Below are 17,417 nucleotides of genomic sequence, written 5' to 3'. Positions count from 1 at the left end.
AAGACAGGTTTTGTTTTGGTTTGGTTTGGATTTTTTGTTTGTTTGTTTTTTGAGACAGGGTTTCTCTGTGTAGCTTTGGAGCCTGTCCTGAAACTCGCTCTGTAGACCAGGCTGGCCTCAAACTCACAGAGATCCACCTGGCTCTGCCTCCCGAGTGCTGGGACTAAAGTGTGCGCTACCACAGTCCGGCAACTTCAGTTTTCTTTATCCCAGGCAATGGCTTGAGTCCAAGAACTAAACACACAGGTTAAAAGGCCACATGAGCTGTTTGAAGTTTATTTATAAAGTACACTTACTGGGGCTGGCATTTAAAATTTTCACCCCCTTTGCTTTTTAACTCAGCTAAAGTTCCTACTTGCTCTTATTTTTAAAGTAATTATCTTCTACTAGGGATTGATCCAGGGCCTCCTTGCTTTCACCTGAGAGTGCCGAGCTAATTTTAATTTCACCAACCTATCTGCTCTTGGCTGAAGCAAGCCCAAGATCATCACAGCCTTCCCTGGATGGGAGCGGGTTCATCTCAGAAGACCCTCCAGGCCGCAGCAGAAGCGTTTGTTCTGGTCAGCTCAGGCCGGCATGGAGCAGAGAAACTGGTGTCCTTCTTGGAGTGTTGCCTTCATCTCCGAGAACTGAGCCAACTGGCAGGCCTCCTCCAGTCCTAGCCAGCGGTAGGCTTGATGCTCCTGGGAGAGGCAGATCTCCACGTCGTAGTCTCTCACCTCTGCCAGCCAGTAAATGACTGTTTTAGGCTTCTTCCAGGCCACATAATTGAGCTCCCTCCTGAACCCCTCAATGATGGTCAGTTGGCTTGCTTCTATGCCTGTTTCCTCCTGAGTCTCTCGCAGGGCTGTTTCTAAGTCAGTCTCTCCAGGGTCCACATGGCCTGGTTAGGAGAAAATAAAGACGAAATCTTCAATAGTAGCTGAAGCTGGATTTTCCAGGACAGATGATATAAAGTCAGGGTCTTCAGTGACTTTCCTGGGAGTGCCTGAGCTAAAGGAAGTCTGCAGGCGGTCAGTGTCCTAACATGCCTAGGAAGGGCTACAAGGCAGACAGTGTCTGGTTCTCAGGGTCTGAGAAATCCCTTCTTACTCCGTTTTTGTAGAGAGTGACACAAATGTGCCCGGTCAGATTTAGATGCTGCTTCGTTTCCGATGTGCTAAGTGTTAACCTGGGGGCCGTGTGCATGGGAGGTAGATGCTCCAGCACTAAGCTACATCCCCATCCCAGAACACGGACTGCCTTCTGGTGCTGAGAGGGCTTTCCTCAGATCTCTGCTTTCCTATTCTTTTGAGTGTTCTCCCTCTATTATTCACAGAGACCACTTTTCTCTTGGAGACCTTAAAGTGATTTTTCTAAGGACAGGCAGAATCCCTTGGCAGAGAGGGGCTAGCTGAAAAATCCAGTGAGGACTCAACACTCCACAGTTAACAGGCACAAGCCCTGGACTGCTGCACCAGCAGCTGTTTCCAAGTAGCCATCACGGCTTTTTCCAATTGTTTTCATCTTCCTAACTGAGCAAGGCCAGATTTCAGACTCACAGGGAAAGTCCTGATGGGAACTTAAGACTAAGGACAAGCCAAGAGCCAGTTCTAAGAAAATTTGTTGGCAAGACCCGGATCCAAGCTGACAGCTGCCAAGAAGCTGTTGCACAACCCTTGAAGCTCTGCAGACTGTGGTGGCCCCCAGCTTTACCCCTGTTTCCCACAAACTCTTAGCGTCCCAGAAGGGCCCAGAGGCACTGAGAGGGGTCTGGTAACCTGCATCTCCTCCTGGCTCTGGCAAGTTGCTGAGGTACCCTCCTGGTTCAGGAGCTCACGGGGAGCAGGAACTGATAGCTGTTCCGTCCTTGGCCTGGAGGTGGAGCTATACACTAGGAGTTCTTCCCAGGGGTCTGCGCAGCTGCCTATTGGCTGCTGAATGGAAAACGGCTCTTAGGGAATCCGTTCTAGCCTCCGGTTTCTGGAGAAGGTTTTCTGCACAACACTTCAGGCCACACTGATAGCGTGTTGAGGAGGCAAAGCAGGAGGGACACTGGCGGTCACAGGACACACTGATTCAGAGTGTGCCCCCTCTTCCAGCTGTCTTGGTACACCCCTCCCAGGAACCTATGCTAGCAGGCTCATTTCATCCCAGGCCAAAGAAGGAAATGATTAGGAGAGGTCCTCTGACATCTGGAAGTGAGAAGACCCAGCAGTGTGATTCCAGTGATCAGGAGAGAAGTGTGAACACTCCTATTTACAGTGTTTGTGACACTTCTCTTTTACCCTGTTCTTCCCTGTGCTCCTCACATGTGCAAAAATGTCTTTTCTGTTACCATATCTTGTTTTCTTCCAATCCCAGCTAGCTGTCCATACCTCCCCACCCTACTCTCTGTAATCTCTCGGGGCTGTTTACTCTAGGGCCTCATCCCAGCAACTGCCAGAGCTAATCTGCTATTGTTCACTGGGACCATCCCAATGGCCTCAATCAAGGATGGCTTCATCATGCCATCCCCATCTGAAGCAGAGTTGGATTAAATAAAGATATTTTAATGTAAGTGTAAGCATGACAATTTTTTAATTTAATTTAATTTAATTTTTTACTTTTTTTTGGCTTTTCAAAACAAGGTTTCTCTGTGTAGACCTGGCTGTCCTGGAACTTGCTCTATAGATCAAGCTGGCCTTGAACTTAGAGATCTGCCTGCCTCTGCCTCCTCGAGTACTAGGATTAAAAGTGTGTGCCCCCACTGCCCAGCAACATGAGGCAGTCACAAAAAAATAAGGCACAACCAATAGCATGGTGTGGGCTTCGAAGCAGAGTTATGAAAATACGTACTCAAATGGGTATGGGCTCCTTAAGCACGGCCACTCAGTTCACTTCTTCACATGCAGTCTGCCTTCTCTCTTAGGAACATCTGAGGGAATCTTTTGTACCCTTGAGATAGCATCCAGAATGCTAGTGGGTGAAAACCTGCTTACAAACACATTTTGGGGCCGTGTCTAAGGCTCCACACCACTGGTTTTCACTGTTTTGCCTTCTGAAGACCTGACAAGCTCTATCCTGGGTTCTAAGTGAGGAACCCAGGGCAGAGGTGGCTGCTGAGGCTACAACCCCAATGTCTCTATGATCTTCATAGCCTCTGGGTCTGAGAAGCAGCCTCTCATTCTTACCCTTCCATTCCCACCAGAATATGCAGATGACCTATGGCTAGGAAACCCAGCTTCTGTGTGCCTCTAACAGCTCCAGAAGTCATACTCCCTGGATGTGTGGTTCACAAAAGAAAACCCTAGTGAAGGGAACAACAAACAAAGACGCAAAGGAACTTATTAAATTAAATCAGAAAAGGGACAGGAAGAAAATTTGGGGTTTTAAGTCGAGCTCTACTTTGATAGATGAAAAACTCAGAAAGGGAGGCACACAGCCCGGTCATTTTCCTCAATTTCAGCATTCCCCATTCCCAACCCAGCGGCTTTTCTCCTGTCTAGCCATGCATGGGCTAGAGCACAGGTGAATGACAGAAAAACACCAGGTGCTATGTCTGCCTTGGGTCAGTTGCGGAATCCGATTTCCAGGTCCAGGCTGGCCTGGAGACCTTATATACAGAAAGGAGAGTGCTCCTGCCCCTCCCATCTTCTCCTGCTGTACAGTTACTGGGAAGCAAAGCCTTGTAGGGGCCTGGCAGGGTGGATTCCTGAGCCAAGCTTGCCTCTCCCCAAAAGCTAACCCCTACTCCCACACACCTTTGGGAGGAGTCCAGTGGTGAACGCGCCCCCCCCCCCGCCCCCCCCCCCCCCCCCCCCCCCCCCCCCCCCACCAGATCCAGTCCCCCCACCCCCCCCCCCCCCCACCCCCACCCCCGCACCTTTGGGAGGAGTCCAGTGGTGAACGGGGCCCCCGACCCCCCACTCCACCCTCCCACCCCCACCCCCCGCACCTTTGGGAGGAGTCCAGTGGTGAACACCATTTGATGCCTGCAGCAGCAGGAACTCAATTGTACTGTTGTCCACCTTGGGAATAAGGTGTCTTCGGAAGATGATCAAGCCACAGGCTCGCAGGGCCATGATCTATGAAGTTAAAAGGATGTGAAACACTGGGAAGCTACACACAACAGAAAATCCACACATGGGGCGCAGCAGGAGAACAGCAAGGACTAGCTAACAATGATCTCACAACCACAAACGGGCAGCGTGCCGAGGAATGGAGCTTAGTTGTTCAGTTTTGCTGTGGCTGAGAAAGAAGACTGGCCTGTAGGCAAGGCTGTGGAGCATTTTCTTGAATAATGGTTGATGTGGGAAGGCCCAGCCCACTGAAGGTGGGGTTATCCCTAGGTAGGTGGTATAAGAAAGCAGGCTGGTGGGACAGTGGTGGGCACGCCTTTAATCCTAGCACTGGGAAGGCAGAGGCAGGTAGATCTCTATGAGTTCCAGGACAGCTAGGGCTACACACAGAAACCCTGTCTGGAAAAACTAAAACAAACAAAACAAAAATTAAAAAAAAACATATAAATAAATAAAGCAGGCTGAACAGCCAGGCATGATAGTGCATGGCTTTAATGCCAGCACTCAGGAGGGAGAAGAAAGAGGCAGGTGGAATTCTGTGAGTTCGAGGCCAGCCTGGTCTACAGAGCCAGTTCCAGGACAGTCAGGGAAACCCTATCTTAGAACAGCGTTCTTTCATGCTCTCTGTTTTAGTTTCTGCCTTGAGTTCCCTGCATGACAAACTATAAAGTCTAAGCTGAAATAAACCCTTTCCTCCCCAAGTTGGTTATAGTGTTTATCACAGCAATAGAAACCTAACTAATACAGAGGAGCATCCAGGTTAGGGACAAAACTTTGTGTGTAATTACCACAGGACCCTGGTAACTACCCTAGTTAAGGGGTTTCTACCCCAAGCTTCAGGTCTCCTTGTGAAACTCCGGGCTCATATGCATGTGTTCTGAGACTGCAGGGGCCCAGCAACTAACTCACTGAAACAGAAAAGGAATGTGTTACAGTCAAACTCACAATCCGATTCCCCTCAGCCTGTATCCCGAGCTCTTAAAGCAGAGACTTCAATAATGTGTTTTCTCATGACTCAGTGGGATCACTTAGGTAGTCCCGTACAGCCAGACACTTTTGTTCATTTTTCAGTCTCATATCCATGTCTAGTAAGTCATATATGCATTCAGTCCAAATGAAAAGTAAAAAGCACCAATGGTTAAAAAAAATCTCCTTCACTCCAGCAGAGGCGAACTATCTTGATTGCTCACAGCATGAATCTGGGGCCTAGACTTGGAAGACAACAGCTTTACCTAAATAGGTTGCTAGGAGAACTGCATAATCATTATTTAGTTTTCTTCCTTCTCTTTCTCCTTTTCTTTACTTCTTGAGATGGGGGTCTCACTAATGTAGCCCTGGCTGGCCTCCAATTCACAGAGATCCACCTGCCTCTATCTCTAAAGTTCTTTTTTCTGGAGACAGTGTCTCTGTATAACAGTCCTAGTTATCCTGGATCTCGTTCTGTAGACCAGGCTGAACTCACAGAGATCCACCTGCCTCTGCCTCCCAAGTGCTGGGACTAAAGGCGTGCACCACCACTGCCCAGCTTCTCCAGAGTTCTTAAAGTGTGTGCCTAACTGCAATTTAATTCTAGAGAGCTTTAGAGAGTGTCTGGCACATACCAAAATCTCGGTAGGTTTCTGTGGAGTAACATCTGGAAGGGGGCCGCTGAGACGCTTCAAGGGGGACTCAAGGGTGAAGTGGTGCTGCATAAGCCTGACAACCGTGTAAAGAATCCACACCAAGAAAGTTGTCTGACCTTTACACACGTGCCATGGAGCGCGCGCGCGCACACACACACACACACACACACACACACACACACACGCACACGCACGCGCACGCGCACGCGCACGCGCACACACACACACACACACTCACACATATGCACACGCATGCACACAAAGCTAATAAGGTCACAAAGGAAAACAGGTGATAGGCAACAATCTGCCCTCCTCTGAGGAATTGTAGTAGGCCTGCTGAAAGAAGGGGTGTTTGGGCAAAGAAGCAGAAGACAAACGGTAAGTCCATAAAGAGAAGGAGGGGAGAATGTGGTTCAGGAGGGGGTAACACCCTGGGCACAGGTCCTGAAGTAGGATGGCGGAACCGAAAGAAGGCTACGCGCTATCTCTCTGGTTGGTGTCCAATCGAGATGGGCTGCCAAGCATGGTGTCACCCACCTGTAATCCCAGCTCTAGGAAGGCTGCAGCAGGAGGGTCACTGCAAGTCTGAGGCCAGCCTGGGCTACATAGCAAAACCTTGTCTCAAACAAAAGAGTAAACAACAAGAAGGCCCTCTGTCAAAGGCATAAAAGTCAGGCCCAAACACCTCTCCAACTGCTGTCAACTGCTGTTTCAGGGAAAAGCAACTTCTCACCGAGAAACCACACCTTTTCCTCCCCTCTCCTTTTTTTGCTTGTCTCTCTCTTTTTTTTTTTGGGGGGGGGGTTCAGGACAGGGTTTCTGTGTGTAACAGCTCTGGCTGTCTTGGAACTGGCTTTGTAGACCAGGCTAGCCTTGAACTCACAGAGATCCTTCTGCCTCTGCTTCCCGAGTGCTGGGATTCAAGGCGTGCACCACCACTGCCTAGCATATCACTTTCTTAAAGCAGAGAAAATATCCATTAGTGTGGGAATGGTTAGTTACATTTCAGTAATTTCAGTATATTTGTCTGTCTCTGTAGCACACACACACACCATTAAAAATGGGGTAGAACCAAATGTTCTTGCTGTAAGAAAATATTTTTGGATATATTAATTGAAAAAAGTATGGTACAGAATATGTATAATGAGATCTTTTTTTGAGTTAAAAAATTCATATGTAAAGTAGTAGTACATAGGCTTTCGAAACACCATGTTCTATTTTCCTGGACTCCTTATCTATGCTGAGAACATTCCCCATTCTGGAAGCTGCAATGAAACACCTTGTCACCGCAGAACTACTGAACAAGTGTTTGAATCACTGGCTTAGAGTTCATGTAACTGATGGGTTGTCCTTCCTACAAGGACGATTAGAAAGTAATAAATTTAGGGTACCTTCAAAGAGCCTCTCAAAGAGCCCCATATAATGAATGTTGGAGCCCTGGGTAAGCTTAGAAATCTAACACTAGAAAGGATATTGCCCTTCCTAAGACAGGAAGCCCCAGGGTATTCCTTCTTACCACTACCAGCACAAATAGAGCATGAGAAAAGAAAGATGCCTTCATGAAGGACAAAATGACAGACCTTGGGTGGCCGTGGAGACCCATAAAAGAGAAGAAAGGCTAGTCTTTGCCTCTGGAGAGGAATGGGAGCAGGGAGAACATCTTAGGACCGTAGAAAAGGTGCGTTCTAGCAGCGTGTAAAAAGCTGCACTGAAGAAACAGTCTGGCCTACAATCTGGTCAGACAGCCGAGGACAGGCGCACATTCTATGAATGCTGAACTCACGGGGAAGACAATCTTCTAGAAAGAGAGAACTCCCATTGCCCTTTCAATTGTTTGGCTTAAGCCTGTGTGCTAGAAGCCTAGCCCTAACCCCACATAAACAACTCTTCCTACCTATCCCTTTAAAAATTAGTGTTTGGTTATTATTATTATTATTATTATTATTTTATTATTGTGGAGGGTATAGGTATGACATGGCACATGTGTGGACTTCTCTGTTTTTATATGTTCCAGTGACTGAACTCATTGTCCAACTTTACAGCAAGAATTTTACCTGTTAAGCGATGTTGATGGCCCTACTTCTTTTATTTTGTTTTCTTGAGACAGAGTTTCTCTGTGTAGCCCTTGGTCATTCTGGAACTCTGTAGACCAGGCTGGCCTCAAACTCACAGACTCCTGAGTGCTGGGATTAAAGCAGTGCACCGCCACACCCCTTTAATTTCTTTTTACTTTTTTATTTCATGTGCATTGATATTTTGCCTGAATGCATGTCTGTGTGAGGGCGTCAGGTTCCCTGGAACTGGGGACAGTCATGAGCTGCCATGTGGGTGCTGGGAATGAAACCAGTACTCTTAACTGCTGAGCCATCTCTCCAGCCCTACTTTTAACTTTTGAAGTAGCTTAAGTATCACCTTTTTTAAATGAAGTCTTCTGGTTTGTAATAACTCTATAAATCTCTACTATAAGACTCAAGCAGAGAGGATTTTGACTCACAGAAACTTAAGGATTTATTATAAGGAATGTATGTGTTGCTGGGAATCAAATATTGGGATCCGTACATATGAGGCAAGTACTCTAACCACTAAGCTACCCTCCAGGCCCTTGGTTTTTCAAGATGGGATATTAATGTATAGTTCATTCCTGGTCTTGAGCTCATTATGTAGTTCAAGCTAGCCTCAATTTTGAGATCTTCCTACCTCAGCACAAACTAGGTCCAGCTCAGGATTATATTTTGTGTATTTTGGAAGCTAGTAGAGAAAACCAGGCAAGTCAGTCACCTCCACATCTGCTGCTGGGCCTAAAGATTAATACTATTAGCAGTTGGGGGGCGGAGTTAGATGCGAAGTAGAGGAGAGCAAGGATAAAACTAAAACATGTGAGAGCACATTGAGACCTGCGAGGATAACTGGAATTCCGAACGATAAACTACAACCCTAGACTTCCTTTCATTGTTTCGAGGCTTGGTGACAGACATGGCCAGCAGGTAAAACCAGAGCGCTCCAGAGATGAGTGCCATTGACCTAGGATGCAAGAGCCGCAGGGGTGGATTCAATAGGTTTCTTCAGGCCTAGATGCTGTCCTTCCTCAGCAAGGTGAGCCAACAGCCTGGTGTTAAAGCAGTCAGCTCTGTGCTTCTCAACATACTGGCTGCTCTTTCACTCCAGCTTTCCACATCTTACGAAAAAGTTTGTGTGGTCGGTTCTGAGCTAGAACCATTAAGAAGGGGATTCTGAGGCTGGAAATTTGGCTCAGTAGTTAAGAGCACTTACTTGTTCTTGGAAATGACCCAGGTTTAATTCCCAGCATCCACATGGAGGCTCCCCATCTGGTTGGGTACCAGGCATGCATAGGGTACACAGACATACATGCCGGCAAAACACTCATACACACAAAATAAAATAAATAAAATAAACGAGAATTCTGGGAAATGTAGTTCCAATATAGCTAAACTGACCCAATACAAAGCCACTTTAAGTATGCATCCCTTGTAAGGTTAAGTCTCTGTTGGTACCTCTGGTAGGAAAGAACCAAACTCATATTCGGTTTCCTTGGGACCCAGCTCAGCAGCTCAACAGATGTTTATTGACTCAACAGAACTCCGTTCCCCGTCTCCCACTGAAACAAATGTTTGAGTATGTTCTGGGGCCCTGGGAAACAGCCCAGTGTTTTCTTGAAGAGCGCCATTTGCATAAAAGTCAATGGAGCTATTGTTGTTTTCCTGTTTTTTGGAGAAGAGGGAGCTATCTCCGGGCTTGAAAGTATTCAGTTCTCATACATTCTCCAAGTGGACTCAAACCTCAGGGGGTTAAAGAACACAGCATTCAATATGCAAATATGCCTGCAGCCAGGATTGCGGAGGTGAGAACTCCAGGCTGACAGCAGGCAATTCACACTTCAGAAAAGTGGCAGAGTGCCTGAGGTGGTTAGAAAAAAAAAACCAAAAACCCAAACCCAAACCTTCAATGTCATCAGAAGGTTCCAGAAGCTAAGGAAAAAAGCTCTTGGCTTTTTCCACAGAGAGAATTTCCTCACAGCCTAGGAGATTCAGGACTAATATGGGTGTAGGGGGAGGATTTACAGGTAATGGCTTTACTGCCATAGTCCAAAATATTCATCAAACTAATCAAGAATGCTACTGCAAACAGTTACCTGCAAAAATTCTCACAAACACATATTTTTATTTGCTTGCTTATCTATTCTTGTGGGGCCAGAGCGTGAACTCAAACTTGACACATGTGAGGTAAGTGTTCTCTAACTGAGCTATACCTTCAGCCTTTATACAGCAGACCCCTAAATCCGACTCACATTTCTGATGGTCTAAATCCCTTAAAGCATAGTGTTTCAAGCCACCATGCTGTGAGTATCAATACGGTGTCACTTACACTATGCAAGTTTTTGACAGCTACAGTTTCTAATGCTACAGCACCCTGTAAGGCAACCCTATAAGGCCAGGCATGGTGGCACATGCCCATAATCCTAGCATTCAGGAGCTTGAAACAGGAGAATCTTGTGATAAAGATCTCATCTTTATCTTCTTTCTCTGTGTTGCCCTGGCCGTCTTGGAACTCACTTTGTAGACCTAAGCTGGTCTCAAACTCAGAGATCTACTCCCTGCCTCCCAAGTGCTGGGATTAAAGGTGTGTGCCACCACCACCCAGCAAAGGATGACTCTATAAGACATATGTTAGTTTAGAAGGAAACTGAGGTTTTAAGACACAGTCTCACTTTATAGCGCAGAATGAGATATGTAGAGCAGGCTGGTCTTGAACTCAGAGATCCACCTCTCTGCCTTCCCAGTGCATACAAAGGCCTACAAAATGTGCCTTTCTCAAAGCTGAAACCTTACGAAAGGTTAAACCAGGCTTAGTGACCCAAATCTTGCACCTGTAACCTCAGTACTCGGAGGGCAGAGAGGCAGCAGGATTCGGCTATCAAGCTTTCACTACATATAAATTTGAAGTCTTTCTGGGCCACATAAGTCCTGTCTCAAGAAACAAAATAAACATAAAGAAAGATTAAAATACTTGCCCAGTGGCATAGATGGCTGCCAATATGGATTTGAATCCAGAGAAATCTAACTCCAAAGCCTGTAATTATTATTATTATTATTTTAACCTTTAGCAGCTCTGCTTATCATGAAATAGGGTTAAGGGTACATACACAGGGCTCCAAGAGCATGCACAAGTGATTAATAAAATCACCCCCAGTTTTAAAACTCCTTAGTCTTTAATCTGTACTCATCTGAAGACTTTTCCACCAAACAGGTTTTAGGCAGGGAAGATGGAGGACACCAAAGCCAACTCAGGAGGTGAAGGTGTAGCCTGAGGCTCCTATAAGTGACTATTTGAGAAGGGTGTCCAGGACCCCACAGCTGTTTTTGAAGAAATGGGAACCTAAAACCATGTTTTGTCTAAACCTGGTGTCTAGAAAATTTTCACAGGCCGCTGAGGAGGAAGACCAACTCTGCTTGCTCACAAGCAGTTCCATATGACTACTCTCTCTCTCTTCCCTAAGCAATGGCCTTCTCAACTCCTTCTTTGTTTCTGGAGGAAGAACGAGGCATCTGTCCACATAAAGTTTTCTTGTAATAATAATAAAAGGGAAAAAACCCTAACTATATGAAAATGCTCCTTCAACTATCCCTTTCTCTGGGCCTCTGTTTCCTCCCTGGGAGATCAAGCTCCTGAATCATTTTGCAATCTTTGCTATTTGGCTGAGGGAGAAAACAGGGGTTTTACCTGTAATAACATACTCGTTTCTAGGATCAGGGCAAAGTCAGACAAGGTTGGAACAAAAATATTTCTTAGGGAAATTTTGTTATGTGGCCTTTTAGTGCCATCTGCTGTTCAGCTGTGGAAAGTAAACTTAAGTGATTCTAATACTGAGCCTACAGAGGGAATTCTTTTATCTGTTGTCTGCAGAGTATGTTCTGTATGACTGGATTGAAACTTAACACTACAAATCTCTCACATTCTAGAGGTTCACAGCCTAGTGAAAGCAAAAGGCATTCAAACAGATGTTACAAAGTGTTTCATACATCATAAGGATGCATGTAAGACAGAAAGATAGGCTGGCCAGGCAGAGTGGCGCATGCCTTTAATCCCAGCACTTGGGGAGGCAGAGGCAGGTGGATCTGAGTTCAAGGCCACCCTGGTCTAGAGTTCCAGGACAGCCAGGGCTACACAGAGAAACCATCTTGAACACCCAAAAAAGAAAGACAGGCTAGGAAGTGGTGGTGCATGCCTTTAATCCCAGCTCTTGGGAGGCAGAAGCAGGCAGATATGAGTTCGAGGCTAGCCTGATGTACAGAGTTCCAGAACAGCCAGGGCTATATACAGAAACCCTTTGGAGGGGCGTGGGGTGGGGTGGGGAGCAGAAAGACAGTAAAAAAGGATCTTTAGGTCAAGAGTACCCCATAGGATGTACATGTGTGCTTGCACTTGTTTTCATGGGGTGTTAGGGTCAAACTTCATTCCTCACACTTGTACAACATATACTCTATGTCCAAACTGAACCATCTCTGCAGCACCATCATAAGGACCTCACAAACAAATGGCATTCCATCGGTAAGCAACTTAGTTTATATTGTCTTTTTGAATTTTATTTTTATTTTCGACAGGGTCTCACTATGTAGCCCTTGCTGACCCAGAACTCTCTATGTAAATCAGGCTAGTTTCAAACTCAGTGATCTGTGGCCTCTGTCTCTGGAGTGCTGGTATTAAAGCTATGCCACCTTGCCTGTCTTGATTTATATCCGGCGGACAATAAGGACTACTGGTTTTAGGTAAAGCGTATTTTTGTCAGATTGACATTTTACAAAAGCATTTTGACAGTAAGCAAGTTAGAGCACAAATTGGAAGAAAAAATTGCTTCTTGTTACAAGCTTATTTCAACAGCTTGTGACAGGAAACTAGATTAAGAAAGAGACTATGAGAAAGGAGAAGGGGTAGGTGTGAGATATCTCAAGTATCATTGACAAAGTTGTTATTTCATTGTCTAATTGAAAGATTTTGTAAGTTCAACAGAGCCAGAAGAGATAGCTACCCATTTCCTTTTGAACTGAGTTGAATTTGAAGTGCTATAGACTGTCTGCAAGGTAAATGGAAACTGGGTCTAAAGTTCAGTAATATCTCATTCCATTCTTCATTTCCTAAATTGGACACTTTTTATTAGAAAAGGAATTGTTTCCATCATAGATACTCTGACAACCCATGTGTTGACTAGTTTTACATCTACCTCACACAAGCTAGACTCATTGCTGAGGAGGGAGCCTCACTAGAGAAAATGCTTCCGTAAGATGTAGGCAAGTTGTAGAACATTTTCTTAAGTAGTTACTGATGTGGAAGTGTCCAGCCCGTTGTGGTGTGGGGGGTCATTTCCTGCACTGGTGGTCCTGGATTCTATGAGAAAGCAAGCTGAAGAGGCCACGAGGAGCAAGCCAGTAAGCAGCACTCGTTCATGGCCTCTGCATCAGCTCCTGTCTCGATTCCAGCCCTGTTTGAATTCCTATCCTGACTTCCTTCAATGATGAACAGTGACGTGGAAGAGTAAGCCAAATAAAACACTGTTTTTTTCCAGCCAGGCAGTGGTGGCACACGCCTTTAATCCCAGCCCTTGGGAGGGAGAGGCAAGCGGATCTCTGTGAGTTTGAGCCTGGTCTACAGAGCGAGTAAGGGCTGAACCATCTCTCCAGCTCCCCCTGAAATGACACTTTTTGAGGTAAAAAGAGCACTTCATTCAAGTACACATGCCGCTGCCCACATGCTGGCTAGGGTGTTTGTTCTTAATGTGACGGAGGCCCCTTTCTGACTGAGAAGCTGCTACCCGGCAGGCATTGTGCCAAGCTTCCTTCATTGCTTCACTGTTGTCTTTGCAGACCGGGGAGGCATTACTACCATTTTTCAGAAAAGGGAAAAACCTTGGTCCAGAAATATTTCTGGTAGTTATTCAAATGCAGGCGTGCCAAACTTCTAACATCATTTGTGTTTGACAACTTGGTTGTTCTCGATTTAAGCTGTTTCATTTGTTTTATTTCTCTTAAGATGGGAGTCTTGTGACTTTATTCTGTCTCAGCATTCATTCAAAGAACAGTGCAAACAGGAAATAAAAAAATCGTTGGGGGCTGGAGATTAATGGTTAAGAGTACCTGCTACTCTTCCAAAGGACTGAGGGTTTTTTTTGTTGTTGTTGTCGTTGTTGTTGTTTTGCTTTTTCGAGACAGGGTTTCTCTGTGTAGCTTTGCCCCTTTCCTGGAACTCACTTGGTAGCCCAGGCTGGCCTCGAACTCACAGAGATCTGCCTGCCTCTGCCTCCTGAGTGCTGGGATTAAAGGCGTGCGCCACCACCGCCCGGCCAAAGGACTGAGGTTTACACTAGGTGTCCCACAATCGGCTTTTAACTCCAGTTCCTGGTATCTGATGCCTTCTGGCCTCTGAGGGACCTGCATGCACTTGGTGCACATAAATTCTGGCAGGCACACGTACGCACGCACGCACGCAGATAGATAAAATAAGCAAAATAATAATATATATAAGTAAAATTATATATATCTTGGAATGCAGGCAGGGTTTAATCGATAACAACAAAGCAATATTGAGGCCTCAGGAGAAGGTATGATGACTGGCCCGCTAAACCCCAAACCCGGGACCTTCCTGTCTCTGGGATTCTTCCGACCCACACCATCACTACTCAGAAGGTGGCGAGGACCCCAGAACCACTGAACCTTTTCTTTTTCAATGCAGAGAGCTAAACCGAGGCCCTGCGAGCGGATGGGGCCTGGCCTACACACACCTTACTGCCAGCTTCGACGGCGCAGCAACAGATCGGCAGGACGCTACACTACCCCCGCCCACGCCCCCCAGCCCCACGGCACTCACCCGCGAGACGGAGGCAGGAGGCGGTCCTTGAACGGAGACGTAGCGCGCCGGCCAATCAGAAGAGCCCGGCTGGACTTCAGGCGAGCCACAGAATTGGGCATCAGGCGCTCGGACCCGCCTCCGGGGCGCGGTTCTCTAACTGGGAACGTCGCGAGATCTTCTGCAAGCGGAACCATTGGCGGAGAGATGGTTACGCCCCCTGCTTCTTCGGATCCCCGATTGGCCTCTTAGAGGAGAAGGCGGCAAACGACGGCAGGCTCCCTGAATGGTCATTGGTCGGCGCTGCGGGAGCTCGGGCGGGCGGGCGTCAGCGCGCGCGTTCGAACTGGCGCTTGGCGGCGTTGCCATGGGGACGTGGCCTGGCAGACGCCTGGGGCGGGTGGACAGGACGCTCTGGTAGCCCGGCCTTAGGGCTTTCTCCAGACGGCATTATTTCAGTTTCTCCTGACCTCCGAGGAAACGGACTGAGGAGGAGCCCAGAAGTCCCCGAGGTGAGAAAGGGTAGCGGGTTTAAGCCCTGCGCCTGCGCGGGAGAGGGTGCGCCTGTCCGTGGCTCGGCGCGTGCGGAGACCGGTGTTTGCAGGGCAGCTAGAACTTGGCTTCTGGTTCTTCGACGGTTCACGTACTCTCCCACGTTTCATCTTCCTATCCACGGCTTCTTCAGCAGCTGTCTCGAAAACCACCATTCTTGGGGCTTTTCTGAGTCCCCAAAGTCCTCTTGCCTTTAGAGCGCTTCTGTTCGACTTTGGATTGTTTTATGTACTTCCGGAAACCTTTTTTTCTCGTATAATTTTGAACTCTGAGATAAAACAAGCGTTTTCACAATGTCTTACACATAGTAGACTTTTGGGAAATATTTGTTCAGTTGGCTCACTACAAATAGATTCTATTTTCTTTCCTACCTTGTTCCATTCAAAGTTGATTTGGGGGCAGGTGGAGGAAAGAGGACAACCTAATCTCATATACAAAAGAGCCTGAAAATTCAACGTTAGGATTTCCACCTTTTGTGAAAGGTAAAACTGAATTGGTTGCTACAGCTCTCCCACATTGCAGTCTGATCTACCAATACCTTTTATCAGGCTCCTAAATGTATTTCCTTGAAACAGACCATTGTGTTGTTATATGCCAGAGGATTTTCTCTTTTTATTTCGTGATTACATTTTGGAAAATGTAATCAATTATTTGAGCTTTAATTTTTTCACTTACATTACGTGTCTGTGTGTGCGTGTGTGTGCGTGTGCGTGCGTGTGCGTGTGTGTGTGTGTGTGTGTGTGCATGTGCGTGTGTGTGCCAAAGCAGGAAGTGCCTTTATCTGTTGAGCCCTCTTGCCAGTCTTTAAAACATCTTTTTATCTTTGCATTTATATTCTATCAAGAGATTTTTGATTTTTGTGGCCACTCTCTTCAGTATATATTAACAACTCAGCCTCTATACATTCACCAGGTATCCATAATCCTATTACGTTTCCAAGATGTTGTTTTTCTAGGATTATTTTATTGTTGACTTGTGGCCTATGTATTTACAGTATTATTGCTGATTATTCTTCCTTATATGAAATTCATAGCTCAGAGTTAACTTTAATGAAAGGATCAAAAATATTTCTAGGCAGGGGTGGCACACACCTTTAATCTCGGCACTTGGGAGGCAGAGGCAGTTGGATCTCAAGACCAGCCTGGTCTACAGAGTGAATTCCAGAACAGCCAGGGCTACACAGACAAACAAAACAAAAAGTATAACAACTGTTGTGGTTTGGATATTGTGATATATAGTGCTAATTGTCAACTTGACAAAATCCAGAATCACCTGGGAGATGATATCTATGGAGGATTGACTTGATTGTGTTAATTGAAGTGGGAACTCCTGCTCACTGTGGGTGACACCATTCCTAGGCAGCAAATTCTGGACAGTATAAGAATAGAGAAAGCAAGCTGATCACTAATTCATACATTAATTCATTGTTCCCTGCTTTTCTTATTTTAAGTTTTTTTTCTTCTTTTTCGAGATAAGGTTAGACCTGGCTATCCTGGACCTCTATGTAGACCAGCCTGGCCTCAGATATCCAACTGCCTCTTCCTCCTGTGTGCTGGGATTAAAGGCATGCACCACTATATGAGGCTTGCTTTTCTTATTTTAAAGATTTATTTTTATATGTATATATGTGTCAGTAAGTGTACTCACACTGGTGTATGGGTCCAGGGAGACCAGAAGAGGGCATCTGATCTCTGGAGCTGGAGATACAGGTGATTGAAGTGGGTTCTGGACAAGCAGCAAGCACTCTGCACATCTGAGCCATCTCACCAGCCCTGTTACCATTTTCTTATCTTCCATTGTAGAAGAAATAGCAGTTTCTTTCTTTTTTTTTTTTTTTTTGGTTTTTCGAGACAGGGTTTCTCTGTGTAGCTTTGCGCCTTTCCTGGAACTCACTTGGTAGCCCAGGCTGGCCTCGAACTCACAGAGATCCACCTGGCTCTGCCTCCCGAGTGCTGGGATTAAAGGCGTGCGCCACCAACGCCCGGCAAAATAGCAGTTTCTATAGGTTGCTGTTTTGTTATTTGTATAGTGAAGGGTTGAACTTTTCTCATGTCTCTTCTTCATCTAGTGTCTATGATCTGTTAATCCAGTTTCTCCATGGAGACTCAGCAAACTTATTCAAAGTTTGTGTAGAGTAGGTCCTTAACAAGTTTTGTTGAATGAGGCTGGTAGTGTGGTGGTGCACACCTTTAATCCCAGTACCCCTGAGACAGAGGCAGATGGATCTCGGTGTGTTCGAGGCCGGTTTGGTCTATTTAGTGAGTTCAGGCCATCAGGGATACATAGAAGGACCCTGTCTATAACACACACACACACACACACACACACACACACACACACACACACA

At 46.2% G+C, this 17,417-nt stretch overlaps 1 protein-coding gene across 1 annotated transcript; it reads right to left on the bottom strand.

Annotated features, from left to right (window-relative positions):
- Positions 1 to 247: 247 nt before the first annotated feature.
- Nudt2 (nudix hydrolase 2) lies at positions 248 to 14,643 on the bottom strand. Its single transcript, XM_028884026.2, has 3 exons — positions 14,540 to 14,643; positions 3,917 to 4,046; positions 248 to 883 (listed from the first exon to the last, which is right to left on the bottom strand). The coding sequence occupies exons 2-3, from the start codon at positions 4,041 to 4,043 to the stop codon at positions 567 to 569; spliced, it is 444 nt and encodes a 147-aa protein (XP_028739859.1). The 5' UTR covers positions 4,044 to 4,046; positions 14,540 to 14,643; the 3' UTR covers positions 248 to 566.
- Positions 14,644 to 17,417: the final 2,774 nt, after the last annotated feature.

This window comes from Peromyscus leucopus, chromosome 2 (genome assembly GCF_004664715.2).
Source record: "Peromyscus leucopus breed LL Stock chromosome 2, UCI_PerLeu_2.1, whole genome shotgun sequence".
Classification (NCBI taxonomy): Eukaryota; Metazoa; Chordata; class Mammalia; order Rodentia; family Cricetidae; genus Peromyscus; species Peromyscus leucopus.
This window is presented reverse-complemented; position numbering and strand designations above follow the sequence as displayed.